Below are 20,651 nucleotides of genomic sequence, written 5' to 3'. Positions count from 1 at the left end.
CCCCGCATAAATTGGGCAGGGGCTGCGTGTGTGTGTGTGTGTGTGCGCGCGCGCGCGTGTGTATCTGTGTGTGCGTACGCGCGCGCGTGAGTGTGTGTGTGTGTGTGTGTGTGTGTTGTGTCACCCGCACCTATATAGGGTGGGGGAATTTTTCCCCCCCGCTGTCTCGCCTGTGAGGACGAGGCCGCCCACCCCCAGATCCCCGGTTCGCAACGGTTCTCTTCTGGCAAAGGCGCTGAGCCCAGGAGGCGGCTCTACCCGAACCCTGCGCTCTCGCTCTGCTGGCTCTGGGAGAGCGGTGCCTCGGTTGCAAAATGACAAACCTCAAGTTTTTCTGCTCTCCCTTTTCCCCCTCTTCTTTCCAGATACGTCACGACGGATCAAACAGCTACCGTTTGATGCAACTTGGCTGTCTGGAGTCCGTAGCCAATTCCACTGTCGCCTATTCCTCCTCCTCTCCTTTAACTTACTCTACCACCGGCACAGAGTTTGCGTCCCCTTACTTCTCCACTAACCACCAGTACACCCCGCTCCACCATCAGTCCTTCCATTACGAGTTTCAGCACAGCCATCCGGCCGTCACACCCGACGCCTACTCTCTGAACTCGCTCCATCACTCGCAACAGTACTACCAACAGATCCACCACGGGGAGCCCACCGACTTTATTAACCTGCACAATGCGCGGGCGCTTAAGTCCTCCTGCCTGGACGAGCAGAGGCGGGAGCTGGGTTGCCTCGATGCCTACCGCCGCCACGACCTGTCCCTCATGAGCCATGGCTCTCAGTATGGAATGCACCCAGATCAAAGACTCCTGCCAGGGCCCAGCCTGGGGCTGGCCGCCGCGGGAGCAGACGACTTGCAGGTAAATAAGCATGCAGCGAAATTGTCTGCGCCCTCCCCTCGTCGCCCTCCCCCTCCCTCTCCATTAACGCGCTCACTGTAAGCTCGGTCGCGCGCGCGCTCTCACCAACCCCCCCCCCCCCAACCTATGGAAAGTTATCAAAACAATTAGAGGAGGAGTATGCCCACTCTGTCCCTCTCATTGGACCCAGACAATTCACCTGGAAGCACAGGATTCGAGCTAGCTGGGGCATCCTGTCTTGGGCCAGTCTTCACTGGCTGTCTTTATGCATCTACATTTCTGAATTTAAGGCGAACGGTGAGAGAAGATCAAGCAGGCCGGGGTAGAATCAACAGGACTCAGAGTAAGACCCGATAAACTGATGGCCAGCCATACCCTTAGTCGTAGACCTTACAGGGTCTCCTTATATCTTTTAGGTGTTTGGCCCAGATTGAGCCTGTGAGCATCTTACTACCAATGGGTTAATTCTCCAGAAATTGTTGGTAATTTGAGGTTGAGAAAAAGTTTCACCAGATTTCTGTGAAAAAGTAAGGAATCACGAATAAGAGCCTCAGAATCAAACCCAATGAAAGAATCCGCACAGCACACTTGACCAGGGAGTAAGATCGAGTTCACTTTTCACCTGTGTCTGCCGAAACCTGACACTGCATTGGATGACTCAAAAGTTTGCTGTTGCTCTTCAGGACATTTTCTTTTATGTAAGATGGAAATTCTTTAAAGGACCAAAATAAATAAAGCAAATAAAAACAGAAAGAGACCAAGAGAAATGAAACAGGAGGCAAGAGAGAAAGTAAAATAGGAAGGAGGGAGAGAAAGGAAAAAGAGAGGGAAGAAGCATTTGAAAGGAGAAAGAGAAGGGAAAGTGTGGAAAGCATGAGGACACTATGAAGACCACACACTCCTAGTTTCTTTCTTAACACATTTGGCACATTCATTGCTAATAATAGAACTGATCATTAGGAAATTATATTATCATAGGTTCATTTGTAACAAATAATCTCACAAATGTCCAGCATAGTCCAGAAGACCCAAACAGGCAGCTTCTTTGAGCTAATAGTGCAGCTCTAGCTCAGAGGATCCATTTTTCAGTATCTCAAAGCTGGCCACCTTCTCTGCACTTTTCATGACAAATGGGGAGATGCGCCAAAGTCACAAGTTGGAGACGCAAGAGATCCCTTGTTGCGCACAGAAAATCTTTTGACTTCCTCTACCCCTGAGTAAGAGATTATCTTTATATTAAAGTGAAAGTCCTTACAGTTCCAACAAAGACACATAAGCTCAAGATGGGTGCACAAGAAAAAACATTGAGCTCCATAAACTTTGACTTTCTGCATTTACATTCACGAAATAATTTTATACGCTTAGGACATTTTTACATTTTTCACAAGGATCTCTTTATGTCTGAGGGGTGAAAAATCTGCCATTCAATGCTTAGTTCAACTAAAACCTATTTACTCCTTTTAATAGCCACGTCTGCTGCTGATTTTTTTGTATCTGTACAAATTTTTTTTCTGTGCTAGGCACAAAGCTGGGCATTTTTCAAAAGAGGGGATTAGAACATTTGCAAGCACTAAACAAAGAGCGAATCCTGCGCAAAAGGACACCGTAGTTTATCCAATTTTCGACTTAGTGCCATTCAACTGGTCATTTATGCAATGTCATCCGACCAAACAACATGTTTTACTTATGAGGGGGGAAAAGTTTGTTAAGTGAAGAGACAGAGATTCGTTTCTTCTAAGAAAATAAACATTTTAACCATGCGTCTGAGAGTGGATTAGAAAGTTGCTCACTGCTTAGAAAGCTCCGTGGACATTTTTCATATATATTTCAAATATTTTGAAGCCCTTTCTTCAGTTTGTTTCCTTGTTATATACCTAATTTCCTGTTGAATATTTGTTACTTATACTGAAATGATATTTCTCACTGTGAAGGATATACCCCCAAGGATATACAGCACAGTACATGGTTTGTCTACATGGAATTGTATAGATAAGTACATGTCCTTATAGTCATTACATTTATATGTATGTGTATATTTCTCCATATGTATCTGAATATATATACACATATATGTATATATATGGATGTTATAAGCAAGTTTGTAAATCTGGCAAGTTATATTCTTCTACTTTTCTTGTACCTAGTAAGCAGAAAGCAACAGAAAGTCATGGCTACTTTTAAAAAGAAAAATGAGGAGGGGGTGTGCGGGAGAAACCCGTCTCTCTCCTTTTATTTCTTCCTTTTTAAAACATTCATCAGCATATGCCTCATTTCAAATGCAACAAATGTAAATATACTTTTCCCTGCACAGAATTTTAAATGGAAGTCCAATGGTTTGGAGGGCAGTCTAAGTCTGCCTGACAGATGCAAACCGTCTTGTGGTTTCAGTTCCATCTTTGAGTCCCCTAAAAAGATTTGCTATGGCCAACAAAGGAAACTGTCACACCTTTTCCCATCACCGCTTTAATTTATGCTCAGACTCCAAGGTTTTTTTTTTTCATATTGATTTGATAATCACTTTAAGGCAGAACATTTAAAATAAGAAAGAGCTTGTGAGTAGGTTGAAAAGGGGGGTCTTACAGGCCTGCCTCAATATGGTGAAAATGGGGAGGCAAAAGCGAGCCAGGGCTGTAAAGGTTGTTTTGTAAAGTGGGTTTTTATTATGCACCGACTCTCTCCGCATTTACTTAACTCTTCACGGGCTGTTGGGTAGGTTAACACCCTTCAAGGCCTCTTTCATGTCCAATACCTCGTTTGTTTGTAAAGGAAAATGAGCCTTTAACACATTTCGTTTCAGAGTGAAAAAGACAGACACTGAGAGAAATAAAAAAATTGTTTTTATTTTTCTTAATCAAAAAATCAGCAAATTTTTCCTACCTTACCAACCTACATGACTCTTCAATCCATAGGAGCCTGAAGATTGGTAGTAAGTGAACCTAAGGTATTTCCTCTGTAAGACACATTTTGGGTAGCACTATAACATGTCCCTAGAGTTGGAATAATAAGAATCCTCATCAGATATCTTGAATGGTGCAGATGAAATGGCTTCTGCGGAATCTCCATGAAACCCATAGCCCTATGTTTGATACTTCAGGTATAATTTACTTCACCCGGAGAGTGCTGGATATACACTGCCTGTATAGATGGTGTGCCTTGATGGGGATTCAAAGAGCTTTTCATTCTCGTATGCCAAGATGAAAGACTCTCAAGAACTTTGAAGTTAAATCATGGTTGGGGGTGGAAAATATGTACCTTGACAGTTATACAGTTTTTGGATTGTTTTCCTCCAAATCCTATTTGCTTGCAAGCATGTGTCAACTCAATGGATGCTTTTAAATGTCTACTGAAATAGGATTTAAGAATAGGTCAACCTGAAAGACTTTACCCATGGTAAAGTAACAGTCATGCCTACTACTATCTATTTGAGTTATTTTGTTTCCTTTTGTCTTAAGGGCTCTGTGGAAGCCCAGTGTGGACTTGTTCTCAATGGCCAAGGTGGAGTGATACGTAGAGGTAAGTAGAACCGGAAAAATTCTATTATCTGCTACTTCGTTTTTTTTGAAGACCTATTGGTGGTGGCTGTAAATATCAGATTCCCTGTATGATGATTAAGAAAGCAAATAATTTAGTCTTACATGGCATTTCCACATTAAAGTCCTTTTTATCGCTGAAGCTTAAACCCAGGCTGTGCCTAAAAGACCTGTGATAGGAGATACTTGCTGTTCCTCACAGAACAGTGACAGAATCAAAGAGGCAGAAGAAAGAAAAAAAAAAGAGAGAGAGAGAGAAAAAAAACCACTTTTCACACCCCTTCCTCCCATCATCAATACCACATCCTGGAGCAGAATTTCTGGTTTCTTTTAGTCCTAAATGTGCCAGCCACAGCCTGGGTGTCTGGGGTGATGGTGTTAGCTTCAGGCTTTGAGTGATTCTGTGAAAGGCTAGATCACTTATGAGGCCTTATGAGTGCCTAATGAAACACCAATATTCCAGTCACCCTTATTTTTTTTCTAAGTGTCCAGAACATTTCTTTAAAGGAAGGTGGGAGGAGGCGGTGGTGTTAACTATACTGGATAAAGCTTTCTTCTTCCCATCTGTTGAGGAAAACATCTGAATCCAGAGTTACTCATGGAGTTGGGAGGTGGGGGAAGGCATTAAGAGAGAACAGAGCTGTTGCTTTCAGCTCAGGCACTGAAGGAGCTGCAACCCAAATGTTCCATTTTGACAAAAGATTTTGAATGATGACATTCTCGGGCCTTCAGACAGTTCAGATTTTGCTAGCTTCCCCCCATTCACTGTACTCAGAGCCTCGAAAGATTATTTTCCTAGCAAGCTGAGCAACCCGAGGAGCAGGCAAGGCAAGAGGGACCAGCTGTTATCCCAGTTTCATAGGAATTAATAAGGTGTGGCCTATTCACCAAGACTAATTCCTGCTCCAGGGTCACAGTTGTCTGGTAACCAAAGTGCCTTCTGATGGTCCCAAATACATAGTCCTTCTACTTCTTCTTCAAAGCTTCTTGAAATGTTTGTTTTTTTTATTAAAAGAGAACTGTATTTGGTAGAAAGCAGTACATTTTTACTATTAAAACTCTAAGTCTTACAACTTGATCTACAGTGTGAAAGTCTATTTAAATTCAGGAGCAAAGAAAACAAAGGACTCTTTTGGAATTTGGCATATTGTTGGTGGATAGTTGAAGTTTTCACCCTATTTTAAAGCATTTTTCAACTCTCTTTTACCTTATAGAGATTTGGAAATTATTTTTTTAAGTTAATAGTATTGCTCCACAAACGTTTTTAAAAATAAACAATATCACATTTGCCAGCTAGGCGAGTAATGAGCTATATTAAAATGATATGAAATCAGTCTAAAATTGGTTACTACCAATTTTAAATAAGGAAACACAGTGATGGGGATAAATATATACAGTGAAAGAGGACTAGGTAAGGGGTCTGAAGGGTGTGTTAGGGCCGGTAAAACTAACGATGAAGGCGAGTCCTTGGGGCGCACGGAGATGGTGGTGCTGAAGAACAGCTCCGCTAATTAGGGACGGTGGTCGGCTCCTCCCACAGACTGGCTGGCGCTCGGCTGCGATTCTTGCAATCAATTTCTGCTTCCTATGATAAATGTCTTTTCGCTCACTTGAAGATTGCAAACAATTGTATGATGGGTCACAGGAGGTGGGAGTTATTTGAGGCCAAGGACAGGAGTTGTGAAAGAGAAAGCCATGCAGTCAGTGGAATATTGGAGCACAATGAGCAACACCCTTCACCCATTACCATTCTTTCAATGAAGGCGAACGCTGTGAGGATGTTACAAGCTGTGTTGAGATCTTATCAGAGATACGGATATTGTCTGACTTAGATGATGTTTTGTTGCTTTTGTTTAAATTGGAGCCTCTGAATCTATTATTATAAACCTGATGATTTAACAACAGTGCTTTAAAGAGAAAAGATGCAATTTGAGGCGTAGGTCCATGTTGTTTGATTAAACCCCCTGAAACTAAATTCAGAATTTAGCTTTTGAGTTTGTTCTATTTCCACCTGTCTCAGAGAAAGGCCAGTTAACCTGTTTGTGCTTTGAGGAGGAGAGTGTGTGTCTGTATGTGTCTGTTTACTCTGAAACAATGTTTACGCCAATGTTCAAGAGGATAACAAGGAGAAGTTCCCTTAATGTGTGGGTAGGGGGTGCATATTTTTTTTCCAGAGCTGGTCCAGTTCCTCATCTTTAGACTCCCCTTTTTAGAAAAAAAAAATGTTTAAAAAGCTGCATCTCTTTATTGTCAGGGTTATGTGCAGGACTCCTAATATCAATAGTTCAGGTCACATCTGTTCCTCAAAAATCAACAGTATATTCACTCAGGTGTTCTACCCTAATGTCATCTACCACAGAGCTCAACATCATCTAACATTGTCTAACAGCTTGCGTGAGACCATGTGTGTTTTTTCCCCACTTCATGACTTACAGATGGTTTTACACATGAAATATAATTGCCTGCAAAGTGTAATTTTCACCAATTTTTCTCTCTCCTGCTACATTCCTGAGTAAGTTTCTAATGATTTCCAGAATTTCCAACTGGAAGGAAAATTTAGAGTTCACTTCTAAACACTCTCAAACATCCTTGAAGAAAGATACATGCTTCTGCAGCCCCAAAACTTCATCAGGGAGAGGTTGCCTTGGCTTGCAGAAGTGTAGAGGGGTTGGTGCATCGGTTATTCTTTAAATTTGGCCATTTCTACCTGCAAAGAACAAAATACCATTTCCCTGAGTCACTTTGTTAAGTGGCAATTACATCGGTTTTGCCTGTAATGAAGGGCTGGTAGCCAAAGAAAGCGTAAAAGAAAAGGCAGAAGCGAGGTAATTACCACCTACATAAAATATTTGCCACTGACTCGGAGGCTCAGCTCCCAGCGCGCTCACTCTCCGTTAATGGTGTGCGCGATTTTGCCCGCAGCTCCACCACTCCAACCATCAGAACCAATAATCTTTACTTTACCCTGTGCTTGCGTATCGATAGCTTCTTTCGCCTGGGGCGTCGGCTTTGATATGTTAATATTTCTGAGTAGCAAATTCTGCAGAGATCATATTAATGTTGTACGTACAGAGTGGAGTTTTTCCTTCGTTGAATATTCAGATATTGTGTTTCAAAAGGCATCTCTTGAAGAAATGAGGCTTCTAGTTACAGGAGTAGGAGTTGTCTGTGTCTTTGAAAGAAAGAAAGAAAGAAAGAAAGAAAGAAAGAAAGAAAGAAAGAAAGAAAGAAAGAAAGAAAAGAAAGAAAGAGGAAAGAGGAAAGAAAGGGAGAAAGAAAGAGAAAGAATGAAAGAAAGAGAGAGGGGGATGGGGGAAGGAAGGAGAGAGAAAAAAAGTCCACTGCCCTTTTCTTGGTGCATCTCATGAGAATCACAACCCCCTTGCCTTTGTAAAGCCTGGGTCCCTTTCATTTCCTGTGTATTTAATAATAAGTGAACAATGGTGATGATGAGGAAGAGGAAAGGGTGGAGGAAGCTAAGTGGGTCTGGACTGGAATCTCAGGTAGGTTCAGCTGGGCCAGGAGCTGTAGAGTAGGAAGGTGAGAAAAGAAGAGCCCTTGTTTCTATATGTGAATGGAAAGTGACATTTTGGCCCTAGTCTCTTTTATGAAATCTGGAAGGCAAGCTAAAAAAAGAGGGGGGGGGGATGAAAAAACAGTGAAGAGGGAAGCGCCCTTGTTTCGCTTTGTGATCATTCTGCCTCGCCGCCCCAGGCTAATTTCAGAAGCTTAAATACCGCCATAGCCTCTGGGCCACGCAGAGAGGGAGAGGACTCGGCCACTGGCAGGCTGAAGCGTTTTCTTCATTGCCGGTGGCTACATAAAATACAAACTACTTTGAATCAAAACATTTTTTGGAGAATTAATATGATCTGAACTCCGCACGTTTTAAGGGAGCCTGAGTTTGTCAGATCGCTTAGAGTGACCAGCACGTCAAGGTGGAAGCGTTTATGTGGCCGTACAAACACTGTCAGATCTGATTTAACTTTTCTAATGTTTCCTAAAAGCACAACTCGGGCTTCAGCAGCACAGTCTGCCAGAACAGGAAGAATGAATTTGACCTCCCCTTCCTCTTTTGCCACACTCGTGGCAGCCTGCAAGTCGCACCTGCAGGCGATTACCCTGCCTCTGTCTTCCAGCTTTAGGGAGAGCCCTGAGCCTTGGAATGGGAGTTAGCGAAAGCTATAGGTTCTTTCAGTAACTCTTTGCAAGGAGTAAGATGGGACGAAGGAGGTGAGAAGTTTGTTCCTCCTCAAATTCCGCCCTCCCACCCGCCCTTCACCCCAACCCCACCCCCAACCCCCACCCCGGACTCTGAGGCTCACGCCTTGTGGGTGAAAATAAAAACAGAGATCGACCTGGAGGGTGATCTGCTCCTGGGTCCCTAAATGCAGATGCAGCAGATTTGCAACACAATCTTCTTTATATGGAGTCGTGTATTCAGGTACCAAGGTATTAAGAGGCACAGTTGGTTGCAAGTTTGGGATGGGGTAAGATCAATTCTCATTTTCTCGAGTTTCTTTACTGCTTTAAAAAACACCCAAAGTTAAAAACAAACTCTGCACCGGAGAATGGGAATAAATCGCCCTCAACCCCAACACATTACATACCCACCATTACGTTAAACCAGCCGCTATCTCCCTGTAGATCTCCTTTTGTTTTGTTCTGCCAGGAATCTGCACGGGGGAAGCCCCAGTAATCCAGTTACACCTGAAGCGGTATAATACCCTTCCCAATAGCACAATTCGCTACTGACACATCCTCAGAGACCTACTTGATTGCAATTCGGCCTCCACCCCTTTGCTATTATAAGTACAATTACTATCTGCTGCCATGGGGGCGGGGGGGGGTTAGATATCACAGTGAAGAGAATTGAGGAAGGCGAGGAGCTACAGCGGAAGCCGCCGACAAAGATCCGACACATGCAGCTCCCACGCGTACCGCCGCGCAGAAAAGCAATAGAACACACAGGGACAGGAAACTCCTGTAATCGCTTAAACATTTTTAATGTGTCATGAAAAAGCGGGCGATCACTGGAGATGAAGAAGGGGAGAAAAAAATCCTGCCGTTTGTATTTCTTTCATTTGAATTGTAAACAGCTGTTTGGCTGTAAGGCGAACAGAACATTTATTTTGCTCCCAAGATTTGGTCTAATTATGTCAACACCGGCTCGGCCGTGAAAGGGGCGGTGCTGCGGCTTTGGAGAGGCGGCGCGCATCTGTACCGCGCGCGCGGAAGCCCGCCGGGAAGTATGATCGCACCCAGGGAGTGAGCTAAGGCCTCTTGCCACAATCCGGCGTGTTTTGAGAGTGAGAACATGTAGATTCGTGGGGCCTGTGGCTCAGAGGCAGCTTTAGGGGCCCCATGGGGAACCGCAGCTGCTCAGAGACAGCGGCCGTGGTGGTTTTCCCAGTTCTTTCCACCCTACCTGGGATGCCTAGACGAAAACAGAGCCCAGGCGCCGCCCGCACTTGGCTTTCCAATCCAGTTGTGCAGCACTGGGAGGTTTAGCTAGTTGCGCACCACAGCGCGCACGCAGAGACGCGAAGTTGCTCAACACAATGTGACCCTTAGGTTGCTGAACATAGGTGAGTCCATTCCCCGTCCAGAAACTGGCCTGGTATGTGGGACAGATGTGAACATTCTCATTTTTCACATAGAATAAGACCCAGAAAGTTACTTTTTTCAGTTGCCGTCGGTGCGTAGTTGGGCAAGTTCTTCCTTGTGCCCAGTGCTTTCCCATTATCCTAAACTGGGCCTGCAGAGCTTGCCTCAGATTTCCCAGCCATGTGGAAAAGAGCACAGTCCCAGCCCTGGCTTACTCATGTAGAATGGGGTCTAGTAATGAATGGCAACTGGGAGATCTACTCTGTGTATAACCTTTGATTAGAGAGAGAGAGAGAGAGAGAGAGAGAGATATTCCAATCCATTGGTATGATTCTCAAATGCTCACATCCTGCTAGCTAAGAGCTGGGAACTCAATCTGTCTCCCAAGTGTATCAGGAACCTAATTAGCTTGAGCCATCACTGGTACTTTTTAAGGTCTGCGTTAACAGGAGACTGCACTGAGAATGCCATCATTCTGATACGGCGCTCAGATATCTTAATGTGTATTTTAACTGCTAGACCAAAAGCCTGCCCCACACATCATGCATTTTCTACCTAATTTTGTCACATACATAGTTAGTCTTTGACTTCTTCCTGTGGCTATGGGAAAGTTAGCACTTTTACCAAAGCTAGCTCCTTGACAAGTGACTTTGAGATAATTCCCAAGTTTTTACATGGTTAGCATATCTACACATCACAGTTTGTAGCATTCCTGGTTGTAAAAAGCCCTATTTCTGAATTTTCCACCTCCATGGAAGCATTGCTTCTGCGCATTACACATGAAAAAGACATGAACTCTGGAGAAATTATGCATGAACTCCCAGTAGTGACACCAAAGTCACCCCTAACTGGGGTGCTGCATCAGTAGTGAATACCAAATAATGTCGACAAGAGTTAACACACAACACAGTCGTTATGAGGAACTTTGACTAGTAACACTTAAGATGCCCACTGAATGTTGGCTTCCTGTGGCCCACTGTTTCATGGTTTTCCTTCTTTCAGACCATGGCATTGCCATAGATAATCTGAATCCCTCTGAAAAGCCTCACCCTTCCATACCCTTATTCCAAGACCAAACCTCTGGTTACATTGACCTGCTACTTTTTTTTTTAACTTCTCTAAAAATAAACCACTAAGAAGAAAGATATCTGGTTCCCCATGTTGCTGTAAACTCTACAAGTTGCCAAATCTTTAGCCAGAATGAGAGAGTTCCCCAAGGCTGCAGCAATGCCAAGTATCAAAGCAACAGAAATTCCCTTTAAAGATACTGTGACATAAAAAATAAAAGACTCTAGAGTTGATGGCTAATCCTGAATACAAAATAAATCCTTCAGGCAATTTATGTGTGCATAAAACACACTCTTAATATGCAGCCTGTGTTACTTACCTAATAAATGCCTATCTGAGCATAAGCCAGAAGCCCAACCTGGCTCCAGGAAAGAAAACTCAGGGTGCAGTGAGTTAGCACATGGCTAAATAACAGACTCAGTAGCTCTTCTGGAGGCAGCTGATTTTCAGTACATGGGCTTGTTTTGCCAGAAAAGGTCCCTTTTTCAATTGAAAATAGAGTCTGATTTAATTCCTTATTTTACAGAAGTACAGTCTTCTGCATCTACATTTATTAGATTTCTAACTCACTGAAAGTTAGTAAGGATATGAATCGAGTAAAGCTATGTCTATCCCATTTCCCTTAGCAGTAGGGAAAGCAAGACTCACAGGTATTTATACTGAGTCTCTATATTGCATTAGTCATAATAAATTTCAGACTAATTGAATGACAAGGTCTTCAGTTTGGTACTGGCAGATGTGTAAGAGAGAAGTGTTTGTGGAGGGATATAAATTAGCCTATGATTCTTGAGAGACCTGTTTTCAACACAGAGGTATGTGAATTTGGATATAGACTTTTATTTTTTGTTGTTATTTAATAATTTTTTGCTCAGGTTGATGTAAATCCTGAAGTACTGGGAACAGTAATTCTCACATGACTGAATGTGAAACTTAACTTTCTGTTCGTCTTGTGAGATTAACAATTGTGAGAATTCATGTAATGTTTCCTTTTTATGCTGTTTAACCTATGTGCAAAGCAAAGAATTAATGAAAGTGAAATGGTAGCCGTAAGCTCAGGAATCTGGAAAAAATATTTTTAAAAGGATTCATTTATTCATTCATTTTTGAAAGAGAGAGAGGTGGCAGGGGGAAAATAAACCATTACTGGTTCACTCACCAAGTGATAACAATGGTCAGTGTTGGGCCAAGCCAAAACCAGGTGCCAGGAACACCATCCTTGTATCCTTTGTGGATGGCAAGGATTCAAGTGCTTCAACCGTTATCTGCTTCCTTCAAGTATGCATTTGTAGGAAGTGGTGGAGTCTCCTACTGCCATTTCAATATGAGATGAAGCAAGTGGTAACCTAACTCACGGTACCACAATACCCATCCCTAGGAACATTTTTTGATGCTATTAGTTTTGTTTGCTTCAAACTCTCTGTTTCCCATAGTGTTGACTACAAAGTCTGACTATAAGAAAATGACTTTCGAGGCCAGTGCTGTGGTATGGTGAACTAAGCTTTTGTCTTATGGGGCTGGCATTGCATATGGGTGCCATTCATGTCTCGACTGCTCTCCTTCTGATCCAACTCCCTGCTTACGTCTCAGGAAAGCAGGAATCTGGCCCAAGTAATTGGGCTCTTGCACACATGTGGGATAACTGGAAGAAGCCCCTGCCTCCTGGCTTCAGCATGGCTCATCTCTGGCCATTGCAATCATGTGAGGAGTAAATCAGTGGGTAGAAGATTTCTGTCTCTCTCTCCTCTCTGCAATTCTGCCTTAAAAAAAAAAAAAAAAAAAAAAAAAAAACCTTAGGATGAAAGTGTACTGAATTGAAATCCTTTTAAAAATAAGTAAAGGAAAAAAATTATTTCAGTGTGACAAATGAGACTGTGGCTGCTTGGAGACTTTAGTTGAGATCAAGTTTCCAAGCACTGGCGTGGGAAATTTGGCTACACGTGCAGGATCTGACTTGCAGCTTGCAGAGGGCTAGTTGCTGTGGTTCTTTTTTTTTTTTTTTTTTAATTATTTATTATTTAACTTCAGTAATTACATTGTATTATGTGACACAGTTACATAGATACTTGGGTTCTCCCCACCCCTCCCCAAACCCTCCCACCATGGTGGATTCCTCCACCTTGTTGCATAATCACAGCTCAAGTTCAGTTGAGATTCCCCCATTGCAAGTGTATACCAAACATAGAGTCCAGCATCTTATTGTCCCGTCAAGTTCAACGGCTTCTTAGGTATACCCTCTCTGGTCTGAAGACAGAGCCAGCAGAGTATCATCCCAGTCAATTGAAAGCTCCAACATACCATCAGCAAAAATTTACATCATTATGGAATTAATTGACATAGTAATGAGTAACCAATATGTTAAAGATAAATGCGAGTTCCCAGCCACCTTCTGTGACCACCTCACCTATACTTCAATTTTAGTTTATACACAACATATAACATTCAAAACATAACATGTTATACATAACATCATATCATCTTAAATTAAGGCAAACATGTGGTATTTAACCTTTTGGGATGGGCTCATTTCCCTTAGCATTATGGTTTCCAGTTTGGCCCATTTGGCCACAAAGAACTGCATTTTGTTTTTTTTTAATAGCTGAGTAGTATTCCATGGAGTAGATGAACCATAGCTTTCTTATCCAATCCTCTGTTGATGGGCATTTTGGTTGTTTCCATGTTTTTGCAATTACTGATTGTGCTGCTATGAACATAGGAGTGCAGAAACCTTCAAACTTTTGGAAGAAAAAGTTGGAAACACACTGGAACACTTAGGGGTAGGCCCTCACTTCCTAAAAAAGACTCCAGATGCAGTAGAAATCAAGACCAAAATAAACAATTGGGACCTCATCAAACTAAGAAGCTTCTGTACAGCAAAGGAAACAATCAACAAAGTAAAAAGGCAACCCACAGAATGGGAGAAGATCTTCGCACACGACATAGGTGATAGAGGGCTGATCTCCAGAATATACAAAGAGCTACAAAACAACCAAAATGTCAAAACAAACAAGCCACTCAAGAAATGGGCACGGGAAATGGGCAAACACTTCACAAAGGAACAAACCCAAATGGCAAATAAACATATGAAAAAATGCTCAAGTTCCCTGGCAATAAGGGAAATCCAAATTAAAACATCAATGAGGTACCACCTAACGCCAGTAAGACTGGCCCACATGAATAAAAGCACCAACGACACTTGTTGGTGAGGTTGCGGGGAAAAGGGAACCCTACTCCACTGCTGGTGGGGCTGCAGGCTGGTACAGCCTCTATGGAAATCAGTATGGAGAATATTCAAACAACTCAAATTCAACATACCGTATGATCCAGCAATAGCACTCCTAGGAATATATCCAGAACACTTGTTCTATGAGAAACCAACATGCTGTGGTTCTTACTATCCTCTCTCCTATTTGGTGGGGTTGAGTACTGAAGGGTGCATTCAGAGTGAATTTCAGACTCAGATTGTTGAGGGAGAATGTTAAGACTTAAGTGCTTCTCAGAATAAGCTTGCCCATAAGAACAGGAGAATTTCTAGTGAATAAAGGGTAGATGATTAGAGATGGTTAGATGAGTAAATTATTGGTGATTTTTCTCTAATAACATTTTGGATAATTTTTTATCAATAAAAAGAAAACATTCCATAGACATAGTGATAAATCTGGGGCTGGTTGGGGGTCAAACCAGGAGTCCAAAAATCCTTCTTCATTTGCCACATGGGTTTCCAGGGATCAAAGCACCTGTGCCATCTGCTACTATTTCCCCAAGTGCACTAGTAGACACTTGAGTTGGCACTTTCATTTTCTTTTTTTTTAATTAATTATTATGCATTATGTGACAGTTTCATAGGCTCTGGGAATCTCCCCACCCCTCCCCACGCCCCTCCCCCCTGGTGGATTCCTCCACCTTGGTGCAGTATTACAGTTCAAATTCAATCAAGATTCTTTCCTTGCAAACATATACCAAACATAGAGTCCAGCTACTTATTGTCCAGATGGGTTGAACAGTTTCTTGGGGAGACCATTTCTGGTCCAAAGTTAGAGCTGGTAGAATATCATCCCAGTCAATTAAGAGTCCCAATATAACATTAACAGCAATTTGCAACATTATGGAATTGACATGGTTTTGCGTAACCAGTATGTTAAAAAAAAAAAAACAAAAAACAAGTTCTTAACCACAACCTATGATTTGCTCATTGACATTTCAATTTTAGTTTGTATACAGGACCGACTGCTATATACCTTAAAACGGCTATAAGGTACCATTCAGCTGTCTCGTGTCTATTTCATTTTAGTATTTAGCCATTTGTTGTGTTGAAGTATAATTTTGCTGATCTTGGCAGATTTTAGGATAATCTAGACTGGCTTGTAACTCTAACAAGACATTTGTCAACAATTAAGGTGCAGAACTTTTTTTTTGGGGGGGGGGTGGGGTGTGCAGGAAAGTCCCCAACACCATGGTGAAGAGTGACTAATCTTCGTGTCCCACCCAGCGAGGCATGAGCAAATCCATGCCAGCTCTTTCCTGTCAGATTCCAAGCTCTACTTTTTGTTATTTGTCTATTTATTTTAGGTTTTTTTAGTTTGTATGATTGTTTGTTTGCTATGAGGAGTTTTCGGAGCAATCCTGATGGTCATTGCGAGGGAGGGTGGGGGTCCAGAGGTGGAGCCAGGCTCGGACCAGAGAAAGCTCTCCTCCCTGGTCCCAAAGGACGTTTATTGTTCTTCTGTTTCTGCGGACCGCTCAGGGCTTCTGGTTGTCCTTCCAATGACGTTGGTTTCTGTACGATAGTGTTTGGACTTCTTCCATCCCCAGCGGAAGCTCCGGTTGGGGGTGGGTGACCTCAGAGTACTCGGCCTCCGAGGGCATCCAATTCCCTGTGGCACTTTCATTTTCAACACTTCCACTATAGACAGTGACTAACTCACTAAACTGTAATGCCAGCCCTTCCCTCCGGTTGATTAGCCTCAAACCTGAGGAACAAACTCAAGTCCAAACACCAGAGACTTTACCAACATGGCAAACTCTACATGGTGCTTAATAAAAGAGAGTAAGCTTTACTTGAGGGGCACATTTAAGTACTCATCCAGCGCATCTCAAACGTCAATTAGTTAAGTACATGCACCATCAGGGTACTTTTTAAAAAAGGAGATTCTTTAGACAGGAAATGGTCAGCGTGGATTCACTCATACCTCACTAGGTGGGACACAAAGATTAGTTACTCCTCACTGGGGTATTGAGGATTTCTCTGCACACCCCTCCTAAAAATGTTCTGCACCTAAACTGTTGACACATGTCTTGTTAGAGTTATAAACCAGTTCAGACCACCCGAAAAACAACCAGGTTCAGCAAAATCATGCTTCAACACTATAAACTGCTAAATAGTAAAACTAAAATAGACATGAGACAGCTGAATAGTAATCTATAGCCATTTTAAGGTGTATAGAACCCGGTAGTATATAAACCAAAATTGAAATGTCAATGAAGAAGTCACAGGATGTGGTTAAAAATCTGCATTTTCCTTTTAACATATTGGCTAATCAATACCATATCAATTAATACCATAACGTTGTAAATTGTTGCTGATGTTATGTTGGGGCTTTTAATTGATTGGGACGATACTCTGCTGGCTCTACCTTCAGACCAGAGATGGTCTCTCCAAGAAACCGTTGAACTTATCTGGACAATAAGATGCTGGACTTTATGCTTGGTAAATACTTACAATGAAAGAATCTCAACTGAATTTGAACTGTGGTAATACAACAAGGTGGAGGAATCCACCATGGAGGAAGGATTTGGGGAAGGGTGGGGGGAATCCCAGTGCCTATAACACTGTGTCACATAATGCAATGTAATTAATAAAATAAAGGAAAATTTTTTTAAAAAAGGAGATTCTTACTCAGAGCATCTGGAGACAGGTTTGAGATTCCACGCTCTTAAGGAAGTCCTAGAAAATGGAAATCTGCTCTTTGAGGATCACACTTTAAGCAAAAATATTTTGGATAATTTGGTTCTCCAATCTACTCTTTTTTCCTGTTTTCCTCATAGAGCTTGACCCTTTTCTGGAGATGAAACTTAATATTGCCTGTAACTGAATAGATCAAACACATGCTCATAAAAGCAAACTTTGAATTTGCATTTCCACTGAACCTTAAGAACTGTATCTTCAGTCTCCTCAGTACTTAAAAAGACAGCCTTGGTCTTCGGGGTCAGAACAATTAAATGACACTTTGATACCATGTTAGGGGGAGGAATTGGACAGCAGGAAACCCTCAATGATGATCACCTTCTGTTACCTTGTCTGTTTCTGTGCCTGAGAGTAAAGAATGTCCTCTGCTATTCCTGGAGATTAAAACCCAAAAGGCTCTCTGGACCCTGGAGACAGAAAGTTTCTATTCCAGTAATCCAAGCATGGCAACATTTCTTTGACAATTTTGTTATTAAAAATTATCCTTGTTTTGCTTTCCAGTAGTAATAATAATAATAGTATGATCAGTAACTCACATTTAGTAAGTGTTCCTATCAGTATGTTCTATGTCTTGTGCTTAGCTTATGCTAAGGAGATCTGGCTGATAATCACCTGTAGGGTTTGGGATTTTAATTACTTATAGAGTTTCTTTTCTAAGATTTACTTTTATTTACTCAGAGTTACAAGGAGAGAGAAATGAAAATGCAGAAAAAGATAAAGAAAAAAAATCCATCTTCAACCCAATAGTTCACCCTCCAAATACCCGCAACATCCAGGGCTAGGACAGTCCCATTAACCAAGAGCAAAGAATTCCATACAGGTCTCTCAGATGGGTGCCTATGCCCTTGTCCTGTGTTTCCAGGCACAGACTGATCAAAAGCAAAGCATCTGGGATTGGAACCAACACTCATATGGATGCCAGCATCACAGGTGGTAGTTCAACCAGGGTTGCGGCAACAGTAGTGCAATAGGAGAATTTTTTGGTGTGGATGGTGTTAGATGTAGGCTGTGAGCCAGCTTATGTTGCATAAAATGTCAATTATCTTAAAAACTACATTTTTTGAGATTGTACCCTAACAAACATCTGTTTGATACTGTCAAGGATAATGTTTTTAAATAGCATTAAAAAAAAACTCATCAGAGTAGTTCACTGTGATGATTTGGGTGAAGCATAAATAATATAGTTGCTACTAATCAATCTGGACACATTCCTTGATTTTAACTCCTTCTCATACTGTTACCTTCTCTCATGTTCACTAACATGTTATATACTTTTTCCTCCCAAGGTGGCACTTGTGTGGTCAACCCCACAGACTTGTTTTGCTCTGTCCCTGGCCGTTTGTCCCTTCTCAGTTCTACTTCCAAATACAAAGTGACCATTGCTGAGGTAAAGAGGCGCCTCTCACCACCGGAGTGCCTCAACGCTTCACTCTTGGGAGGAATTCTGAGAAGGTAAGACAAAGCGGATTTCTGGTGTTGTGTGTCTCAAATTTCACTCCATGTCTTCTAAATAGTGTTATAATCTCCATGTGATTAAATCTTCTCATAGCTTTCTTTAGAGTATGAATTTTGAAAACTTGGCTTTTGTTTGGTTTTGATAGAGCAAAATCCAAGAATGGAGGCCGCTGCCTGAGAGAGAAGCTGGATAGGCTTGGCTTAAACTTGCCAGCAGGAAGACGGAAAGCAGCTAATGTTACCCTCCTCACTTCCTTAGTTGAAGGTATGACTTTTCACTTCTGCAAAATAATGATGCGAGATGGGCAAATCATTCAAGCCGGTTTGTTAGACTGTGTTGTTAATTTTTGTGCTATTGAGCAAAATAGTTAAATAAATTTCCTGATTATTCTTTTTTAAAAAAGATATATTTGTTCAAATTAGGCTTAATCAAAGAAAAATAATTTGTAAACTACCCTTTAATTTACTAACCTTAACAGCAATACGAAAAAAGACAATTGAAGACTTAGCTACTTTCCTAAGTAGTCTCTAAATGACAACAACAATTAATTTGCATTGATCTCTGCATTTCTACTTCAGTTTGCTGCAGAGTATGGATAAGTTTGGCTTAATTTATAATTAAATTAATCTACAGGATAAATACTCATTATGGAAAACTCACCAAAAAATTTAGACATGATATTGTGCCTGTAAGTGCGTTGCATTAATCCTGGTAGATATCTCTAAAATCATGATGAAGTTCTGTGATTTTATTAGTTGACAAATTGAGTCAGAGATTAAGATTATTTGGCAACATAAAGGGGAAAAGTAAAAACATATTCTCAGAGGTTATTTTGTTTTGCAATTTACCTTTTCCTTTTTATTTCTTCTGTAATATCTAGATTGTATATTCTCATTCAATAGTTCAAAGAGACATTATTACAGATTTATTTTTCACTTTTGGACATGTATCTCCATGTCAAAGGAAAATTCTTCTATAATTCAGAATGCTATTGGTTCAAATATGAAAAGTAGGTATCTTTTTGCCAAAAAAATCACCAAAATGCCCTGAAGGTTCTTAGGTTACATCAGTTGTGTGTGTGGCAATGTAGGAAGTAGTCAGTGAGCAAAGTACAAAAATATACATGTTTCCTTTTTTCAGATTATCAATAGATAGTATTTACTATACAACATTAGAAATTAGTGTGCTCTTGGCAACTGTCTTGACAAAATTATTTTGTGTTTTTTCTGATTATGAGTAATCTGCCTCCCTTAGTAATAATAATGATAGCTACTATGATAATATTACAATTTTTAACTAAAAATCAGCAGGTATTATTTTAATTATTCACTAGATTTTTATGTGATTACCTATGTGTGCTGACACCAAAGGCTGACATATGATAGAAGAACTGTTATCTAACCACATATACAGGATGGGGAAGTTAGAGAAAGGGCAAACTTACAAAATGATTAGTGGGTTGACTCCAAAGGGAAGCAGATTCCTGCCTGTACTAAATAAAAGTTTTAAGATATAGTTGCTTAAAAGCAGAGTTAGACGTGTCAGGATATAATAGAGACAATTAAATGATGCGGATGGTATGTCTTGAGAGGTTCTCAAACCCAACTCCACCATAAAATCAATTGAGAAACTTCCAAAGGTACTTGAGTCCATCCCTAAATAAATTAAAATTCAGTCTAGTTATGTGTCCTAGGTATCTGTATTATTTTAAAATTGCTCCGATAATTTTAATATTTAATGATGTGCAAAATCATTCATTTAAGTGATTTTTGGAATCTTTTCCACCTCATAGGATGGACTGACTGTGTAAAATTTGTGACTAGTATGAAAATACAAAACCTTGAAAGATCTTTCTCCACAAAACTGGGAGACCCTACATCACAAACATTAATTTGTGTAATATCAAGTCAAATATAGCAAATCCTTGGGTGATCTCTGAGGTCTTGCCCCCAACTCTTAAAGAAAAACCCTCTGTTACTTAAAAACATCTACTCAGTTGATTTCTATTCATTCATGCCTATCAGGCTTAGGTAGGGAAACAAGACTTTATTCTTCTCAGACATACTGTGCTTTGATTGGATATAGACAATGAAATCTCTTTGTTAGAAGTGTGGAAAGGAGCTTCAGGGACAAAGAGATCTTCCTTATCCTTCAAGAAACATCAT

General features: G+C 41.1%; 1 protein-coding gene across 1 annotated transcript in view; it reads left to right on the top strand.

Annotated features, from left to right (window-relative positions):
* The first annotated feature begins 314 nt into the window (after positions 1-314).
* The window catches only part of TFAP2D (transcription factor AP-2 delta), a 59,947-nt gene continuing 39,610 nt past the window's right edge, over positions 315-20,651 (top strand). The window contains exons 1-4 of the mRNA XM_036494065.2: positions 315-863; positions 4,316-4,376; positions 18,317-18,482; positions 18,632-18,750. Of these exons, the coding sequence (XP_036349958.1) occupies positions 315-863; positions 4,316-4,376; positions 18,317-18,482; positions 18,632-18,750 (895 nt within the window). The remainder of the gene's footprint in view (positions 864-4,315; positions 4,377-18,316; positions 18,483-18,631; positions 18,751-20,651) is intronic.

Source organism: Ochotona princeps, chromosome 1 (genome assembly GCF_030435755.1).
Source record: "Ochotona princeps isolate mOchPri1 chromosome 1, mOchPri1.hap1, whole genome shotgun sequence".
Taxonomy (NCBI): Eukaryota; Metazoa; Chordata; class Mammalia; order Lagomorpha; family Ochotonidae; genus Ochotona; species Ochotona princeps.
The sequence above is the reverse complement of the archived record's forward strand: the minus strand, read 5'-3'. Positions and strand labels throughout refer to the sequence as shown.